Genomic DNA, 22417 nt, shown 5'->3' on the forward strand with positions numbered 1-22417 from the left:
ATTAAGGATAGATATGGCACATGTTATCCCAAGCTTTATTTTACGGTTGCCAAAATAATGTCTCCTTTCTCAAAGAGTTTCATACTCTAATCCCCATGAATATGCTACTTTACATGGCAAAAAATAACTTTGAAAGTGTGAAAAGGCTGAAAACATTGATACAGAAGATTTTTCTCAATTATGCTGATGAGTAAAAACTAATAGTAAGAGTTATTAAAAGTGAAACTGGAGGGAAGATTAAAAAGTGGTCTAGGAAGAGGAGACAAACAAAGAGGAGAGATTTAAGGGGTAATAAGGAAAGATTTATTGTGGATGGCTTCAAAGATGGAGGAACAAGGAATGGAATGAAGGCAACCTGTAGAATCTGGGAACAGTCTTTAAACTGATGGTGAATGATGAAACAGCAAACTTGCTCCACAACTGCAAGAATTTGAAATCTGCTAGCCACCAGAATGGGCAAGAAAACAATTTTCTCCTAGAGTCTGTGGAAAGAAACATGGTCCTGTTTACAATTACACCTTTACTCATGGTCTGGTGAGGTGCACACCATAATTTTGACCCACAGAACTACAAGAAAACAAACTTGTGTTTGTTTATTTAAGTTGTTAGCATTGTGATATGTTCTTATTGCAGCAACAGAAAACTAATACACTCTCTAAAGATTTTTTTTAAAGGGCTGTCTTAAATTCAAGATGGTAGATAGATCCAATCTTGCTATGCACGACTAGCTAAAATTTGAGATTTCTGTTTTTGAGTTTTTCAGGAGCCATATAGGAAAGGGAATATTTCTCAAACACTATCATTCACATGAATCATGGGTAGTTCTTAATAAAACAGGATTTGATGGGTTGGTGGTATAGCTCATTGGTAAAGTACTTTCTTAGTATGCATGAGGCCCTGGGTTTGATCTGCAGATTGCAACAACAGTAAACCCTAGAATTTGCAATAGTAGGTCTATTATGGGAGCTGGGATTCTGCATTTTTGACAAACTGAGGTGAATCCTATCTTGGGCAAAGCCTACATTCAAATACAGCCTATTGGATAAAGTTCTCAGAATGAATACAGAAGAACAACCATGAAAGACAGAAAACATAATAATCAGCATCTGGTTCAATTCTCATCTTTATATGTGTCTCATTAAAGATATTTAACAAAGGAATTCCCTTTGGTTATAATATATTAGAAAACTTAACTACCCAATTATGATTCTGTATGAGTCATTCTGGCACTAACTTTGAAAAACATTATGCAGGCATGGTGGTGCATGACTGTAATTCCAGCACTCAGGAGGATGAGGCAGGAACATCACAAGTTCAAAGCCAGGCTCAGCGAAAGTGAGGCACTAAGCAACTCAGTGATATCCTGTCTCTAAATAAAATATAATATAGGGCTGGGGATGTGGCTCAGTGGTTGAGTGCCCCTGAGTAAAGTGCTTGGTACCCCTCTCCCACAAAAACCAAAAAAATATTAATAATACATTTTTTAAGATTCTAAACATCATGAAAAGTTGGCAATTTCAATATTGTTGGACAAAAACATGTTTATTTAAATTCTACTTTTTTTTGGGGGGGGGTGTTGTTTTAATAGAGGCTACATGAGTTGATCTATTGTTATAGAAGTTCTGCTGAACTTAAGAAATCCAAAAAGAAAATCTAGATCTTGAAAATAATTTCAACAATTTAATGTAGTTCATAAAGTTTCTTTCTTTCCTATTTTATTTTAAACTAGGTTAAATGAATGTTTTAAAGTCAGAAATACTGTTTCAAAGACAGTATTTGGGGCACTGAAATAAATACATTGTGTTTTATCTAAAAGGTAGAATTTTGGAAAAGTTTATGGTCTCAGATTTCTTTGTGCACCTTACTTCTAACTCATGGAACAGTTTAGTCACGTCTTTGTCCTTTGGAAGGACTGTGCAATGGGGAAACTGAGGTGAATCCTATCTTGGACAGAAATGAAAAAACCTCCTCATTTTTTCAATAATCACTGAAATTTTCCTACATAAGAATTTGGGAGATTAAAACAAAACTGATTTGTTTCATGATCATTTACCAGGAGTAGTTTAATTCTAGAGTGGGAAACACTAAGGAGACATAGGACAATTAGAAATCTATATATAGCAATGAACATATAAAAGAAAATAAAGGAAACAAAACTACAGCAGATTTCTAAAAATAGTTCTCTGTTACATGCTTATCTGCAGTAGATCTGATTTTTAAAATAATTACCAATACACCTAAGTTGAAGATGGCATGTATTTTGAATTGTGTCTTTTTAAACTTCATTGATTAATTGTGCTAACAAAATTTTGGGTTTTTTTTAATCTGTAAGTTTCAGCATTTCTAAAATTTAGTTCCCAATGTGGGCTGTCTTTACCTTTGGGATCACATCTCTATTATAAGGTATTTAGGAGAAACACAAAGAGAGTTACTGCAATATTAAAAATGCTTTATTTTCCTTATATACACCAAATTCTATTTATGAGTAAAAGCAAACATGAAATTCACACAAGGAAAGCAAAAAACATGACCACATCTTGTGTGGAATGAAGCAATTACAGTATCCTCTGTAGGTGTGTCTCTTCATTGTTGGAAAGGTCAACAGTCAGCTATTATCTATTTCTGTCTGAATAGATCTTGAATTTTTTTTTCTACTGTTTCCATTAAGATCAAAAAGGAAAATAAAATTTTCTTTTGTCCCCATGGTTACTTTCCCTAGAGATTATCATGTGCAGTCTGTAAGGAAGGAATAAACAACAATTCTAACAGTATGAAAGTCAAGGTTTGACCCTCTTGTAGCTTAGTGGGATCAAAATGGATGTGTTTCTGTCTGCCCTTACTCCAAGGTTAAACCTTGAAAGACATTGCTTTTTAAGTTAAGAATTCATAAAGGAAAATCACTTTAACAATTTAGAAATAGCTTACTTTGTTAATGATACAGGTCTATATTTAGCAAATTTCGTCAGTGCAAATGATGCCTCACTATTTGTCAAAAGCCCAAAGTAATTTTCTTTTATTTAACAGCCAAGTTCTATTTTCAACACAGAATAGGAACATTCTGGTTTACCTATTAATAATAAATACATTGGATTACAACAAACCAGCAGAAAGAGCTTGATAAACACTTAACACAGAAGAAAACCTCTCTCTGTGTCCTAGCAGATGGCCTATAATAGCAGTAATACATTATTGATTTCCCTACACTGAATGTTGAACGGTAAGTTACAAAAGAACACCGGCATATTTTTTTTTTTTTGGTGTACGAATGCCTGTTCTAGAAAGATGATCCAACCATTGGGTGTCAAATAACAAGTGAAATAAAGCAAAGAGAACGGAACCTGTAGCCAATCTCTAGATTCTATTTTTTATTTGCTTTCCATTTTCATATTCTAACATTAAAAATCAAACCCATATCATATACCTGAAATTTTTTACTAAAAAAATTACAAGTAAAAAAGAAACTGTGTTAAGAGGCCAAATCAGTAATATGCTATAATAGCTTATCATTACATTATTTTTCCTTTATTGGATTCAAGTTACTTCTTTCAATAAGTCAGTAGAGTCCTGATATGGATCTGCTCTTTCCATTCTAGCTTCTACTTAGGAATTTTCCATAGCTGAGAACCATAAAATGATTAAAAACACGAATGTTTGTTATATGATGAAATTACTTATAATTTCTTTTTCTCTATTTTTATGTGTTCTTTTTAGTTATAGAGTCTATTTTGATTTATTTATATAAAAACATGGAATATATCTTATTCTAATTAAGATCCCAGTCTTATGGATGTACATAATGTTGAAATTCACTGTTGTGTATTCATAGATGTAAGTAGGAAAGTTATGTTAGATTTACTCCACTGTATTTCTTATTCCTATCACCACCTCTATTCCGTTCATTTCCCTTGGGTTAGTATTTATGTATCAGAGACCACACTCAACTGTTAGTTTTGGGGAATTGGCTTATTTAACTTAGTATGATAGTCACCACATCCATCTATTTATTGGCAAATATCATAAAGTCATTCTTCTTTATGGCTGAGTAATATTCTATTGTGTATAGAAACCACATTTTATTTATCCATTAATCTGTTCATAGACAACAAGTTTGGTTCCATAGCATAGCTTTTGTGAATTGAGATGCTATAAACATTAATGTGACTATATCACTGTAGTATGCTGATTTTATGTCCTTTGGATGTACACCAGGGAGTGTGATAACTAACTCAAATGGTTGTTCATTCCTAGTTCCATTCCAATACTGCTTTCCAGAGTGGTTGCACCAATTTGCAATTCAACCAGCGATGTATGAGTTTACCCTTTTCCCCACATCCTCACCAATATTTATTGTTGTTTGTCAGAATTTCCATTCTGACTCAAGTGTGATGAAATTTGAGTGTAGCTTTAATTTGCATTTCTGTAATTGCTAGATATGCTTAACATTTTTTTCATGTTTGTTAATTATATTAATTCAGAATATTCTTTTCTAGATTTAGTATTGTTGTCACACCATTAATATGTTACCCTCTGAAATAAAAGCACTCGAAAAGCACCACTATATATGAAGGCATTTATGCACATAATTTTGTTTATGTTGGAATCATATATATTTTGTTGAACCATAACTAAATTTTTGCCATAAATACCTTATTTTAGTTTTAACAGCAGTATAAAGGATTTCTTCCAAAAAATCATTGAATTTTAAATACACTAAGCATCAAATAGGTGTGAAGTGAAGCTTGATGTTCTTTCAGACCTTGTCAAGCTATAATCGACTCTACAACTTGGGATAAGTAACTCCATGATAACTAATGCGGTGAAGCAGAGGTGACAACAGCTGCAAACTGTTAACAAAAATTTCATGTTGCAAGTAGCAGATGTATTTCAGAAAATAAGTTTGATGACAGATTTACTGGGAGTGGGTGTAGGAAGAAGTAGTTCCCAATATTTTCTGGAAAAATATCAATCCCCATGATGCTAATTGTAGCCTGTTTTTGCATTTAGGACCAGTCAGTCATCTTTCTAAATTGCATTAGACAAAGCAAAGACTTCTACATGGGCTTTTGATGTAACACTTGTCTAGCTCATGGGGGGACCTGCGTTCAATCCCCAGCCCCCTGCCCCAAATTACATTGTTGACTCACTGTTGAATTATTACCGATTTTTCTTCATACTATATTTGGAGTTCTAAAGTATTTTTCCCCATACATTTACATATGTTACAATGTTAATAGCATTCAGTCTATAATGTTTTTTGGGGGGCAGAATTGGCAATATAATTTAAGAAATATAATTTGACATTAATTTGTTCTTTTAATATTTTTCTTTGAAAGGCACTTTTTTAGATTTACTGGTAAAATTATTTCTCATTGTTTTTTCTCCAGGATGCGAGTTCTCTATCCAAGGCCAATATTTCTGGGAGGAGTATAAACTTAAAAATGTAATAGCCAATTTTTAACACTGTGAAACAAGAATACAAATTTGACTATAGATCTCTTTGACACAGAAATTTATTTTTGAAATTGTACCTTCAGTAAATGATCATATTTAGGTGAAGATTATACATATTTATTATTTATATATGTGCCTAAAATATATACAAAATATATGTAACCTCTATATGTAATCTATATGTGTAATCATATATTGATACAGAACATGTATATATAATCTCTATATATTATATATGTGTGATCTCATATATGTATTTTATATATATATATATATATATATATATATATATATATAAAAGCTCCAAACAATCTAAATTTTTATCAATGATGTATTATTGACATAATAGTGCATTATTCATAAAAAAATTACTGAGTTTGGAACATAAGTGAACACATAGAATTTAAAACATACAAAGACTAATGTACTCAATGATATAAAAATGAGATAGATTGACAAATTGTTTGAATGATGGAATATATAATAGAAGGGCAGTGAAGTAACCCAGGAGTAACAGAGAATTTCATATGTTTTATTTGCTACAAAATTTCTTGTGTTTTTGAAAATGAATTGCTACAATTAAACAATTCAGGGACAATTTTTAAAATAATTTTTCATTTTTCTTTTGACAAAAATAGAATAGTAGGGGATGGATTTCCCATACACACTAAACACCGCCCCCCCCCCCCAAAAAAAAAAGGCAAAATGCATGGGAACAATGATGTTTAAAGAACTGGATATTTAGAGGCTGGGGGTTGTGGCTCAGTGGTACAGCGCTTGCCTAGCATGCATGAGGCACTGGGTTCAATCCCCAGCACCACATAAAAATAAAAACAAGTAAAATAAAGGCATTGTGTCCATGTACAACAACAACAACAACAAAACCAATCCACTCCATTGTATTACAAAAGAAGGAGGAGGAGGAGGAGGAGGAGGAGGAGGAGGAGGAGGAGGAGGAGGAGGAGGAGGAGGAGGAGGAGGAGAACAACAACAACAACAGAAATCAGCAATTCTTAGAGAAGGGAAGGAAAGGAGGTGAGCTCCTGAACTTTAACCTTTAAGGAGTGTCCTCTAGGTTCCTATAGTATTGTGAGTAGAAACCCAGAGAGGTAGAGGTAGACAACAGTGGCTAAGGTTGGCAGGGAGCACTGAAGAGAAGGCAAAGCCTGAAATCTGAAGAGGATCCAACTTGGCTACAACACTATGAAGGCAAATTATCTTATGAATTAAAGGGTACACAATATCAACTAGGAATATTAGTGGAATATTATGAACCTTGAGATAGTTTTGCTGGTTATCATACAGGATGGAAAACTATATAATTTCAAACAAACAGATATTGGTGAACAATGGAGCAAAACTAGGCTTACACTAAGGGCTGCTGAGAAAGCACAAGAACAAGGTCCAAAAGGACTGAGCTCTTTCAACCAACTTAACTATATCAGATAAAGCTCAGGAATTTTCATAAAAATACAAACTTAGACAACAGTAACCATGGTAAAAGTCACAATGTTTATAATCCAATAAAATTACATGCATGCAAAAGACAGGAATGCATGAGTGAAAAGAAAAATCTATTAATTCAAACCAACACAGAGATGACACAGTCGATAGAATTAGCTCAAAATGACATTCAAAAGATGTTTAACTGTGTTCCATATACATATGTTCATATATGTGTATAGTATACATATATATGTGATCTTAATAGAACATCTACAGAATAAATGACAATGTATGTACGTTAAAAAAATATTCTGGGAGCTGTGGTTGTGACTCAGCAGTAGAGTGCTCACCTAGCACATGCAAGGCTCTGGGTTCAATCCTCAGCACCACATAAAAATAAATAAAATAAAGGTATTGTTTCCAACTACAACTAAAAATAAATATTAAAAAAGATAAATATTCTGCATGGATTTAAAATTGATTAAACATTACAGAAATAATTAATGAGTTTGAAGATGCTGTGGAATGTGGTACATACTAAATGACAGACACATTCATGAGACCTAATAACATTTATATTCTCTGAAGGAGAAGAAGATGGGGGAAGAAATTGAAGATTCAATGCCTAAAAATTTTCCCAGCTTCACAAAAGATATAAATTCACAGATCCAAGAAATTCAATAAAGTTTAAGCAAAAAAGAAATGAAGTCTATTATTGTAGGTCATATTCCAATCAATTGAATTAAAATTACTGAAAAATTAAAAGCAGCATAAGGAACAAAAGATTCCATACAGGAAGAAACATTATTACAGAGCAAAATATTTACCATACTGTTAGAAAACCAGCAATCTGTAATATTGTACTAATCCAAAATGGCACAAAATAAGAGGAAACAAGGAAAAGATAAAGCAATCAGAAAAAAAATGGCAAGATGACAAACTTAACAGTATGAAAAATCACAGTATGAACATTTCATTTAAAAGAAATAATATTAAACTGGGTTATAAAGCAAGACCATATACCTACAATGCAAGTCATGTTTTAATTAAAAACAATGATTAAAAAAGAGGAAGTCCACATATTAATATCAGACTGTTGTATAACACACCTAAAGCTATGCTAACAGAGAAAGTTATATCACTATGATGTATATTTAAGAAAAATGTAAAATTAATATCTCAAATAAATAACTTCATATTTTAAGTCAAAGAAACAGGGAAGGGGTAAAAAGCAAAATATCCACAATATAAACAGAAAAAAAGAATGTAATATCAAAACAAATGCATTGAAATAGAAATAACTGAATGGAGAAAATAGACAAAGTGAAGTAGTTAACTGTTATAAATTTTATGATATGATTTGACTAATAAAACATACATATTGTTGCCTGGTGCAGAATTTATTGATGAGATGAAAATATTTCTGAAGAAAGGAATGTTAAGAATTGATAAAGGTTGATGAGACACCTCACCTGAGTAAATGAACAAGTAACCTTGGTGTCATGGAATAATTAACATGCCTCTTGCAACATTTATTGACTTCTTAATATGCAAATATAGGATACAAATTAGGAAAGACCACAGACTACCGTTAAGATGTGGTCTCTTTATGATTCAGAAATGCTTAATGATCAAACAATAAGATGGTTCATTATCTAAATATGCTGAGACTCTGTCATTGACAACAACTTTTTAACAGTGGATTACTTTCATTTTAAAAAGGTACAATTAATCATTTTTAAAATGAACATGTAGGATTTCTATCAAAAACATTTGTTCATATCAAATGCTAAGGAGAAATGAAGGAATGACCAACCTAGATGACATCTTTAGAAACTGGCCCAAACCATTAAAGGCAGACACTCATTAAGCATTTGTAGTTACTAATGTGGCAAATTTCTTATTTTCTTTAAAAAATAGGAAGGTGTTATCAAGTTGAGATGTTAGAGGGAAAAAATGTTAACACCAATCCCTGAAAAGCCAATCCATCATTCTAGTGGAACATCCAAACTATCTCTATTTTCACTATAAGAACATTTTATTACAATGTGTTATTAGTACTATCATATAGATTTGTAAATTTTTGGATAATTGCCAAATTTGTGAAACCCCCTATGAAGTTACAAATATATTGGATTTAAAAGCAAAAAATAAATAAGCATTTGTTTCTCTTTGAGCATTGCAAAGAAGCTGTATGTATTTTAAACACAGAGTTTTAACATATTCACATATGGGGACAAAAAGGCAATAAACATGTACCATTTCAGTAACATAAAAATTCACATTGTATTAGAAATGAACATTCTAGTACAGATAAATTAATCATAGAAAAACTGTTAATTTTTCATTTTTTTAAAGACTTTTTGTTTTAAATAATATGGGAATTTATTTTTTTAATATTTATTTTTTAGTTGTAGTTCGACACAATACCTTTGTTTATTTATTTTTATATGGTGCTGTGGATCAAACCCAGAGCCTCACACTTGCTGAGCCACAACCCCAGTCCCTAACATGGGCATTTATAATGATAAAAATATATGTATATTGATAATAATATGAGTATACTGTTATGAATATTTTTATGTATAATGATAATAATATTTTTCAGAGTAAATATTTTCTTATATAAAATTATAATTTTATAAAAATATTTTATTATATTTATTTATATTATATTTGTATATGGACTCAAAACTTTGTTTTTATGTGGTGCTAGGATTGAACTCAGTGCCTTGTGAGGCAAGTGCTCTACCACTGAGCTACAGCTCCAGCTCCTATAAAAATATTTTATGGGTAAAATATTTTCTTGTATAAACTAGAATGAATCTCATAAAAATAATGTTTAATAATATACAAAATATAAAATTTGAAAACAATCATTTACTTTTTAAACAGGGAGATTCAGTAAATGATTTTCTACTCAACCTAAAATTAACCAAAGTTTAAGCTCTAGTTATGATCCATAAAATAAAATATTCTAGAATATTTCTTGGTTACAAAGTTTAACACGTTCAATTGTATATTAGTGCCATTAACTAATAGAATTTTTACCAGAATTTATTTTGTGCAGCAACATTACTTTGCAAATTGACACTTTGGAAAGTCCTAAAATAAAAACTAGGTAATACATATATTCATTAATATTCTATGTGTTAAAGATGGCATGAGAAATGTCTAACCAATTATTTTTCTTAAGAGTAAAATTTAAAGAAAAGTGGAATTATAGGTATTTTACTAGCCACATATTTAAAAGGAAAAAGTATTATTTATCTACCTCTTCTGTCAATTCTAACTTCCTCTACATATCTACACATCAGCACCCATCTGTCCTATTCATAGTTATTTAGGTACCAATTACATTCCCATTCTCCTTAAGAAAATTTTTCTAAGAATCATTGAGATTTTTCACTTATTTAAAGCTTTGAAACAATGAATATAATATTCAAATATTGGAAAAGTATGATAGTCTACTAGTTGTTAGTACTTTAACCTTTCCATTGACTTATATATCATTATTTCTTTAGTAACGATGTAGTATATGAACATATAAGTGTTCATATTTGAATTATGATGAACTAGTGCAATGTTTCACCAAAATTTTAATTTAAGGTAGGTTTAGTGGCTCTTTTTGAAAGTACATAGCTTTATATTTTTAGGAGAGAAATATATATTTCCAATTTCTTTCTTAAATCATTTTTACATGCAATTTGATTTAACATAGAAGAACAATGGGAAGAATCACACCAAAAGTGAGATTCAAATCCCTGACTAACCCTGAAGCTAGACAGACTGCCTGATTTTTTTAAGAACCAAAGTGTCACTATTGGGCTATTTAAATACTTAGTGTCTTGATCTTATCATTCCCAGAAAAAATATCATAGTAATATCTAGAATTGTAAGACTCTAATTAAATAATATACCTAAATGGTTTTAAAAACATCTCAACTAAGAGTTTTTAATCTGTATTTATTTCTGTGGTTGACTGACATTGCGCAACACATTTGTCTCCAGATGGCTTGAAAATAGATTATATATCTGCAAACATAACTCTTCTGAAAGTACTTACTTAATTAAATTGTTCATGGCATCTGGGTCATATGCTGTGACTTGTCCAATGATGCTACCCTCCTTTACATCCTCATCGACTTCTATCAAGTAGGAGTGTCTACTGAACACAGGAGGCTCATCTGTGTCTTCCACAGATATTTTGATTACAGCTGTGTCTTTGAAAGGTCCCAGGTGTAAGAATCGGGGATCAGGATGAGTGTTACTTGCATCCACTCTTAAAGTGTACAGCATTTTTTTTTCAAAGTCTAAATTCTGAAATTAGATAAAACAAGAAAATATTAGGACAATTTAAAAGCCATAACCATAGGTGAAAATTTCTAGATATAAAATCCTGATTTTTTTAAAGATACAGGCAATTAAGACTAAGTAACTTACACACACACACATCTATATATGTATATATATATTATATAATATATATTATATGATATATAAAATAAATTTGTAGATTTTTTTTCTTTTGCCTCATACTTACTTATACAGGTTTAACTAAATATAATGGAATATGCAAATAAGATTGATTCACATTCAGTATTATACTTCAGTATTTTTAGGCACAGATAAATGAGATATTCTTTAATGAATATAATGATTATATATTATTGGCATTAAAGTCATACATAATTAAAACCAGAATAAAAGTTGACTGATGTAAAATCTTAGAGAAAAATTGTTTATATTTCATTTATTTGACTGTAACATATGAGTAAATTGTAAAATAATATTGACCTACATTATTCCATGTAAAGTTGCAAAATATTCCCCTAAAATGCATTGAAAATTAGTATAATCAACATAAAACACATACCATTTTTATCTTTTATTTATTTATATAAACCATTACACCTAAAATTAGAACATTTTAAAAACTGTGTGAAATAACAGTGATAGTTACATGCTTATTTTTTCTCCCATAAAGAGAGATTAAACAAGTATTTTTAGTATTATCTTAGTTTGATGGCTGTCTACTACAAATGCAAGCAATTGAGCTTTCAAACCACTGTATAAGTGTGAATGATAAAGACGCTTTACTTATTTGAAGTGAAATCACAACTATTCCCACTTATGTGAAAGGTAGACAGCATATAAAAGAAACAGAAAAATAAATCCAAGACTTTTCTTCCTTTACTGAGAAGCAAGAATAAACTAAAGAGCACTCAAGGGAAAAATGAAGACAGCAAAAAGAAACCTGTTTGACAGTTATAATCCCTTCCTGTGTATCCTTGTCAGTGATGACATCGAACATGTCCGCTCCCTCTCCTTCAGCAATGCTGTACTCCACCTCAGCGTTTTCCCCCAAGTCGGGGTCATTGGCTTTTATCCTTCCAAGATGGGTTCCGAGAGGTGCAGACTCAGGAGAACTAAACTGATACGTACCTGTAAATTAAATCAGTACTGCTTTGGCATTTCCTTTTTAGATGATGAAATTGTGTCATTTCTTCTCTTTTTTACTTAAATAAATTAATTCTAAATTGGAAGAGATTTCCATATTATTGAATTTTAAGCTGTCAAAATTTATAGATTTATTAAGTTAGGAGAAGAATATATAAAGGCAAACAATTCGTAAGTGAGAAATATAAGTTTTGGGAAGCTACTTACAGATGGGAAATGTGATATTAGAATCTAAAATTATTTATTTAAAAGAACATAAAAATCAACTATTTATTGCTTATATGGAGATTCAAAATTATTGTCATATATTTTTACATCAATGCAATTATTTTAAAAATACGTGTTTATTCTTTTATTTTTTATTTATTTATTTATTTTTTTTTTTTAAAGAGAGAGTGAGAGACAGAGGGGGACAGAGAGAGAGAGAGAGAGAGAATTTTAACATTTATTTATTTTTTTCTTAGTTCTTGGCGGACACAACATCTTTGTTGGTATGTGGTGCTGCTGAGGATCGAACCCGGGCCGCACGCATGCTAGGCTAGCGCGCTACCTCTTGAGCCACATCCCCAGCCCTATTCTTTTATTTTTTTAAATCAGGGATAGAAAAACAACTCTGCAGAGATCAATGTCAATGCTCCCCTCACTTTTATTTTTTGTTTATTTGTTTCAAATTTAATGTATTTTTAGTAGATTTTGTTTTGTTTGTTTGTTTATGTTTTCTGTAGACCCACCCATTCAATACCTCACATTCTGTTATTCCTGAAAGTGTTTTAATTTGTAAGTATTCAAGAATCAATAGGAAAAATGTCCAAGAAAAATTAATTAAAGTAAAAAAATAGTTTAAAAAATATTTTTATGTCTTGAACAGTATAGTCAAATGCTCTCTACAGTAGTTTATTTTTCCTCTAAATAACAATGTAGGTATTATCTTCAGGATCAGGTTCAAGAAAATTATCCTCCAAATTTAGGTAAAGGAAAATGCCATTTGTGTCTGACTTCATAGTCTATTCTTTTTCCAGTGTTTGATAGTTAAAAATATAAGCTTATAAGTCCATTGTATGAGTTTAAGTTGTCCTCCTGTGCAAGGTAATTAAATTTTCTAAACATTGAAAACCATGTTTTCATCTATAAAATGAAAAAGAAAACGCTAGCATTTGAATTATAAGGTTGTTGTATTATATAAAATCATGTCTGTAATTCCTTCAGCTCAAGATCTACTCCTCAGCATTTTATTAGTACTATCATACTTTCAAATATTTGTTAAGATTCTAACAGATCTTAGAATTACCAAGTGACAAGACATTAAATAATTTGGCAATTTACAATTTTAGTTTACATTAAAATTATTAGTAACCACTGCTAACATTTAATGCATTGTTTAGGTTTCTGTTACTTGGTCTTATTATTCATGTTCTCAGCAAAATCCACTTTTAAAAATTAATCATATGAATATGTTCACCAAAACTGTTGCATCACATATTTCACATTTTGTCAACCTAAAAAATATTTTATTGTTTGAAATCAATATGAATTTAAATGGGACCTCAACTGAGAATTTTAAGGAAGAATTCTTTATCATTTTACACACTGCAGAGTCAAAAATTTTAATCAGATAATTAAATGTGTTTTTGTAGGACCTCAAGAGGTGCAAAATATCCATGTTTTAAAGTGTATCCTAAAATTGTAACAACCGAAAGGGAATTAAATAATTTAATCTTCATGGCTCAACAGCATTGACATTATTGAATTTTAGTATGCCATCACATGTTTAACAATGTCAATATCAATACATGCCATCACACACAACCTTGGTAAGTCATGACTCTATAATTTACTACAAAAATATAGAATGTGGCCAATTTAACCCATTTTCATAAACCATTTGATTTCAGAGATGTTAAAATTTAAGTCTTTGCTTAGGATCAATTAACAAAGGCTTATAATGCTTGTGCACACACATGACAACAGAGACCAGTGTGAGGCATAGAATTTGAATTGAGTCAGGGGCTGGGCATGGGGACACCTGCCTGTAATCCCAGTGGCTAGGGAGGCTGAGCCATAAGGATCACCAATTCAAAGCCAGTCTCAGCAACAGTGAAGCACTGAGCAACTCAGTGAGACCCTGTCTCTAAAGATAATACAAAATAGGACTGGGATTGTGGCTCAGAATGCCTCTGAGTTCAATTCCTACTAAATTAATTAATTAATTAATTAATTAATTAATTAATTAAAATAGATAATTTGGATCCAATCAGACCAACTGCAGAGACCACATTCCAACCAGGAAGATCATACAGAATTTAGCCTGGGAAGTTTTCAACACTCCAAAAAGTAGAAAAGGATAGTAAAAAGCCGAAACTGCAAAAGAACCTCATGTCCTTGTTTTGTCCCTTTGCCTACCCAATGAAGAAAATGATACCCATCACTTGAAAGAAATTGTGCTCCTGTGTGTGTGCGAGTAGAGGGATGGGTTTTGGATTTGATAGTTTGCATAAATTAATAGTGAACTGATAGTGCAAACATTAGATTTAAATAATTGTATGTTCGACAAGTTTTTCAACAAGAGATCACTAAACCTTCCTTACTCTGTGGAAATCGAGGAGGATTGTTGTTTACATCTGTCAGAGTGATGTTCACTGTTGTGGTTCCAGAAAGGCCTCCCATCTGGCCACCCATATCTTTGGCCTGTATAACCACCTGGTACTGCTCTCTATTTTCTCTGCTCATGTCTGGTAATGCAGTTTTTATTATGCCTTTTGAAAAAAAACAAAAGACAATTAAACCACTGGTTTTTAAAATTAAGTTATTTAAGATTCACTTTATATAAGTTAATCATAGCAAATAGATAAAACATCAGTGTGATTAAGCATATCCTTCAATGCACAATTAATTCAACATAATTCATAAAACCGAAAGATTTTTCCCATGGGTTATTCTCCAGGAAATCAGTAGATCCAGATGTATGTAATCAGAAATATACCATGTCATAAGTATTTTACCTGACTCTGGGTCCACTGAAAAATATGGCTGTCCTTGCAATATACTGTAGACCACTTTGGCACTATTTCCATAGTTGGCATCGTCTGCATCTGTTGCCGTCACTTGTATAACAGATGTACCTACAAAAAGCCCCCAAATATAAACACGTAAATACTTCCAAATTGGAAAAATGTACTTGTGTACTTGTACTATGTAATAATTTTTAATAATGCAGTTAGTAGTATTTAATAATAAAGACTAAAATAAAAATTTTAGTAAAATTCACTAAAAAATGTATACTGATATCTATTTAATTTTATATTACAAACATTTCTTTATTTTTGGTTAGTAAGAAGTCCCAATCCTTTAAAAACTAGAAGGGCTTTAAAAATTAGTCTTAGGAGATAAACAAAGGGAATATATTAGTTGTTTCACATACACACATGTATGTATATATATGTATGTACACTTTATGTACATATACATAAAAATATGTACATATTTTTAACTCAATTGCTATAAAGACTAAAGAATAATTTTAAAATCTTAACTGAAACCTACTATGGATTCCCCTGAGCAAAATGATTTTGTAGAACATTTTAAGTACATTATACACAACTTTTCAAGTTTAATTATATCACTCAGATATTAATGTGTTTGAGAACTGAGTGAATTCCTCATTGGTTCTGTCGTCTATCCTGATACCCCATATATATTATTCACTCATAAACTTCTCTAAGTGAATTGCAGTGAATATCTCTCAATTTTGAATGCATATACTAATGCAAATTTCATTAAATAAATATGATGTTCATTGAGATTAACACTAACAACTCATTTTCCATCGAATCATTTCAATAGTACCCCATTAATTCAGCAACAGTCGTTTATGTTTTCTTAAACTAATTCACATACAATGATAAATTGAGTTCACCCACTAAAAACGTCTCCTCATCTGTAATGGAATTGATATATCCTGTGACAGGAAACACTACATACTCACTAGATCCATGTCAATTATAAGATTTATCATTGAAAAGTTATCCAACCTCACCCAAAATTTTAAACTAGTTTTTTCCTCAATAATTTTTGAAAGTTCATCTAAGTTGTTTTCTAATTTATATTTAAATTTTTGTTTAATCATATGTGAGTACAAGTGAGTTAAAATAAGAATTGTTTTCACATTTGGATATCATTGAAATATAAATTACTAAGATTTGCTTATAGGTTGAAAATTCCATTAGTTACTTCATCAAGGTTGGACATTTCTTGTGTTACTTGTCCCTTTTGTTTTTTCTAAGTAAACATTTTCATGTTTCACTATGGGTACAGGTAAAAACAATCTTCTGTACTGTACATTTCCACTATTATATATATATGTGTGTGTGTGTGTGTGTGTGTGTGTGTGTGTGTGTGTGTGATAATTGGAGACAGACAATAACTTAATTTTATTTATTTGGTTTTTTAATGTGGTTGTGAGGATCAACCCCAGTGCCTCACACATGCTAGGCAAGCACTCTACAACTGAGTCACAACCCCAGCCCCACATTTTCAAACTTTTTAAATAATATTTTCATGGTGAAAAAGTTTTGCTTGTTCTATTTTATGGGTGTGTGATCTTTAAACTTGTGAAAAAATGCTTGGCCTTAAGAAAAAAGAAAGTTTAGAGAACACAAATCACCCCCATGATGTGACTGAAAAACTAGAACACCCATATAATACTCACATTCCATCCCTCAGATTCTTGGTAATACTTAAGTATGCTTTTGAAACTGGTTAATGCTAATGGCATACCTCTAATGTTTTATTTATACCAACAAGTTAAGAAAAAAGAAAACACCAATTGTTTTGGTGTACAAGGGATGGATAGTTTTTTTTATTTTTCCACAAAAATGTAATGATTCATTAACAGTGAACATTATTTAGTAATAAAGTAAAATGATGCATAGTTAAACTAATTTTGCATGGATTTATGTAGACAGGTTAATGTAAAATACACTTTGGCTATTATACCTCTCCCTTTTTCAAAATTTTATTTTTAAAAATTTTCTTCATTTTTTTGCATTAAGAATATAAAACATGGGAAAATATAACAAGGACTAGGTGACAATTAAATATCACATTTCTTATTTCAAAAAATTGAGCATGATTTTGATGTTGCTATTTTTGGAAAACTCTTAGAAGAATTTTGTATACAATATCTTTCTTTAAACAGAAAATATGTTATGGAATCAAAAATGTTTATTGCATCCCTTAGCTAATTCCTTTCTTTAATATAAAGCTAATGTTTAATATTTAAGAAAATTCAAGACACAAAAGCTGAACTCATAATAAAAAAGCACGACGTAAAAATATTTAAAAATAATCAAATAATATTTTTTCATGTTAAGTGTTTGGAAAAGCAAAATCAATTATTTGGCGGTGAAAGAAATATTCATAAGCATTACCTTTATGGATGAACTATAAAAGTAAAAAGGTTTATATCACACAATGTAACCCATTAATACCAGTTGTTCTCCTCTATGCTTATAAACTAAATTAGGGGAAGTTTATCAAATTCAGGCTATCTCACTTTATAGAATATATTCTGTCCATAAAACAAAAGGGAACTTTCTGTTTCTATGCCTTATAGGTAGAAATAAAATTACATTTGCAATATACGGTTTTCAACATGATTCCAATTTCAAAATACAATTTCAACTAACTCAGCTAGTTCACTCAATAGAATATGAAACTCTTAACTTTTCAAATGTAAATGAACCAAAAAGTATAGATTTCATATCTAAATATCTATCAATGTATTATGCAGTTTGTATGTACCTATCTATGTATCTAGCCAGCTAGACCTATCAATCCAAGTACAGCTATGAATAAACTAAAATATAGTAAAATAGTTGTGCACAAGCTTACTTAGCTATTATCAAAATTACTAGTTTAAAATAATTTTCAACTGCTAAACACAAATAGTATTGGGAAAGGAATATACTGTCCTACTGCTTTTAGTCTTCTTTAATAAACATGGTAATATTGAAAAAAAAATATATGGCCTATTATATTGTATAAAACTTTTAAGAAATTATTTTCCCTTTATGTATATTGTACTTATATAGTACATAATGCATATTATATATATTTTTATATACAAGTTTGTATATATGTGTGTATACACTCATATATATACACTCATAAATGTGCATGTACACAAACTCAGCTACTATATATATATATATATACATATATATATGTATATATATATATGAGAGATGTTAAGAAATTTGTGAGATCAAATAAAGGGAAAACGAACAGAACTGATCCATGAACTGGAGGAACCAAAGCAAAATAAGACAGGTAGCATGGTTTTTATCCTATTCTGTCCCAAGGCATTCCTTTTTAACTCCTGTATAAAACATATTGAATTTAACTTAGCCCTATGAGACAATAAGGTGATGAAGATTAGACAAAAAAAGAAGGAAAAAACTATTCACTCTTCCATGGATGTTCTTATAGTACTGGCCAAGTTAACTCTCTGCCTATGCCTTCAGCTAAGACAGTCATTGACTTGGGGACCTATGGGGAGAGCCCCTTGCGTAAATATTTATGGCATGGGGGCACCAGCAAAAATAGGGATGATATTTCTAGACAGTACAAGGGAACCTGTTTAAAACAACCCATGAATTAAATACATAAACATTAAAACTGTCTTTTGTTCGATATAAATTTCTTTTCATGTGAAATATAAACTCTGAATTTCTGAGTTCGTCTCTGGTTCTATTCAATAGTTTGTCCCTATGACTTACCAGTGTATTTCACATGAAGTCATGAGAACTAGCATGTATAGAACGCTAATGTAAGCTAGGTGGGATTGTCAGTACTTCATTTGTATTATTACTTTATCTTCTAAGTTATAGGTCTTGGGGCATGCAGAAGTGACTCTTGATTATAAACCTGGGAATTGCAAGACTGGAATTAGCCGTAACTAGTCTATTCTAAATATTTCTAAATATTTTATCAAATGTTCTGTGTAGTGTTATGGATATTATTGGATACAGAGCAAGTAAACCTCAAAAAAAAAAAAAAAGGACTGAAATAGGACCTGAAGAAGTTGTTGATTGTGTTATTTCTATCAAAAACTACAGAGGAATTACTGGTTGGAAAATTACCCAGTGTGAGGAGGAGGACTGGCTAAATCTTTTAGAGTACATTTAGGGAAATATCCAGGCTTTGAGAAAATATGCATGCCAAACTACCAAATTTATACAAGAGCAACTTGACCAAAGAAATGGAAAAAGGAAAATGTAGGGACTTACACTAACATTTTAATAGAAGTACATCCCATTTTCTGTAATTGCATGTCTTTGTGTATTATCAAGTTTAAAGGCTTAATCAGAAGATGATAATGCAGAGGCTGGGGTGGTGGTGCAGTGGTAGAGCACTCACCTCGCACATATGCGTCCCTGGGTTAGATCCTCAGCACCACATAAAAATAAATAAATAAAATGAAGGTATTATGCCCAACTACAACTAAAAAATATATTTTTTTAAAAAAAGAAGATGTTAATGCATTTCAAATTTTATGAGCTCATTAGAATCAATCACATTTAAGTAAAAATGGGGTATGTTAATTATAGAGCTAAAATGGAATATGATATATGGTTTTGAAAGAAAGACAGGGCAAATTCAAGGACAATGATTGGTGAGGGAGAAAGGAAGTGACAAATATTTTCAGAAGAAAAGCAAATGTAAAGGAGATGCAGACTAAAGGAAATACTTGGAGGGTGAGAAATTTTATTTCTTTCTATTAAACTTCATTTCCTCCTCAGCTATTTGTAGTTTGTCAACCCACTGATTAAATAAAAATCATTAATATAATGAAAATAAAATTGGAAGTCAGTTTTTGTGCATTATTTCTTTTATATATATATATATATATTTAAATTTAATTACACATGTGCTTAAAGTCTTAATATGGCTAATACATAGTCTGAGAAGCTCTTAGATATTACCCCTTAATTTTCCTTCATAAAATTATTTACTTGTACAAATAAAAACAAAGAATATGTTCACTTGCAATAATTATAATGAGTTCATCTTTTATTTTATTTTCATAAAAAAGTATGTGGAACACAATGGAATATTACTCAGGCATAAAGAAGAATGAAATTTGGCAATTGTTGGTAAATGGATGGAACAGGAGAATATCATGCTAAGCAAAATTATCCAATCCCCCCCCCAAAAAAAGGCCTAATATTCTCTCTGATAGGCAGATGCTAACTCACAAGAGGCAGGATGTAGGGAGGAGTGGAGCTTCGCTGAACATCACAAGGAGGAATGGATAAAGGGAGGGGAATGGGAATGGGAAAGACAGTATAATGAATCAGACATAATTTTCCAATGTTTATATACATATGCACGACCAGTGTAACTGCACATTATGAACATCCACAAGAATGGGAAGTTACATTCCATGTAGGTATGAGATGTCAAAATACATTTTACTGAGATGTATAAATAAAAAGATCAAATAAAAAAGGTATAAGAGTTGCTACAAAGAACAACACAAATTCAGGTCATAAATACATCTACATTTTACTTAGACATTATGTGTATGAGTGTGTATAATAGTACCTAAAATTATATTGAAAAACACAGTGTTTTCCCCCCTTTACTCTTATTTGGATTTAATTTGAGAGGGGCATTTGATTTAATATAGTATATATAAAAATGCTACTCAGGTTCTAATAAAATAGAAGATTTTCAAATTACATTTTAGACAAGTATAACCAACAGTGCAAGAGAATAGTGAGATTATTCAGCTACTTCTGAATCTATTAAACTATGTTTCCATTATCAGTCTAGACTAGCAATTAGCTGACTCTGTGTACTTTGGGCAAGGCACCTTAATTCTTTTGGACTCGTGTGTAAATATTTATTAAAGAAAGTATGTAAACCAAAATTATAGTGCCTTTGACATACTATATTTTATATAATAAGATAATTAAAAATAGAAACACAAAGTCAATTAGTGGACCATAGAAGCAATACATTCACCAATGTCAGTAATAAAGAATAATAACTATCCCCTACAAAAAGAATCAGGATTTATCTGTATGATTTTTTTCATGTACATTTAAAAATTTTTATTAATTAGCTTCAATTAGAGTCATATAACTTCTTGTCGTGTAACTTTTTTGTGGATTCCTATCATGGAGTGCAATTGGCAATGGTAAAAAAATTCTCATTTTTAAAGATCAGAGGTTGCCCTGCTTACAACTTAATCTTCTGTAAATGAAATACAGGAATTGTTTTAGAATGAGACAATCTACAGGCCTCCATTCACACATAAAGTTTATATTTTGTATTATGAAGAACTGAATCACTGAAGACTTAATATATATATATATATATATATATATATATATACACACACACACACACACACACACACACACACACACAAAATGCTTAGTTCAATCTTGATGCCTTTATGTACTTAGTAATATTAATATAATCTAAATTAGAATACTAGTATAAGGAAGAATCTGATTAGGCAGACAGACGGTAGGAATGTATAGAGTGAGAGATAATAGTTCATTAAATATCACTATAAAATTCAGGAGAAAATACAGGCTTTTAAAAATTTAAATATCAATAGTCTCTTATGATATTCTGTTTTAAAATGTGAAGTAATGCTTTGGAAATTTTTAAAGTATATTTATATTTTAATCAACTATAGTCAAATTTTCTCATATTACAATATTTATGTTATCTTTTGTGTGCTTTTGAATTTCCTATACATGTCAAATCTTTCTGAAGAAAGAAAAGTATAAGTTTTGGTATTGTAAAATGTAAAAATATCTGTTAAAATATCACGCATATAATATGTTTTACAAATTTTAAGGAGTATTATCAAAAACCACATCACTTGAAAACAATTCAATAGTAAGTTGAATACTAAAGAGGAATATAATTTAAAATGTACTCTCATATGAAATATAAAAAGACCATGATGTGTACCTAAATTACCCTTGTGATGGAACACTATAGACCAATCCAAGGAACTGTACCAGGCTAACAGATATAA

The 22417-nt window shown here is 30.7% G+C and overlaps 1 protein-coding gene across 4 annotated transcripts in view; it reads right to left on the reverse strand.

Annotated features, from left to right (window-relative positions):
- Cdh9 (cadherin 9) overlaps window positions 1-22417 on the reverse strand; it is a 167908-nt gene that overhangs the window by 35816 nt on the left and 109675 nt on the right. For 3 of the 4 annotated variants that reach the window (XM_078016931.1, XM_005341392.4, XM_078016929.1), the window contains 4 exons: window positions 15357-15476; window positions 14943-15110; window positions 12155-12342; window positions 10964-11217 (listed from right to left, as the gene is read on the reverse strand). In XM_078016931.1, the coding sequence (XP_077873057.1) occupies window positions 10964-11217; window positions 12155-12342; window positions 14943-15110; window positions 15357-15476 (730 nt within the window). Of the gene's footprint in view, window positions 1-10963; window positions 11218-12154; window positions 12343-14942; window positions 15111-15356; window positions 15477-22417 lie in introns of those variants that run through there. The other variant, XM_040272427.2, reaches the window with a different exon arrangement.

The sequence above is a fragment of the Ictidomys tridecemlineatus genome, chromosome 1 (genome assembly GCF_052094955.1).
Source record: "Ictidomys tridecemlineatus isolate mIctTri1 chromosome 1, mIctTri1.hap1, whole genome shotgun sequence".
NCBI lineage: Eukaryota > Metazoa > Chordata > Mammalia > Rodentia > Sciuridae > Ictidomys > Ictidomys tridecemlineatus.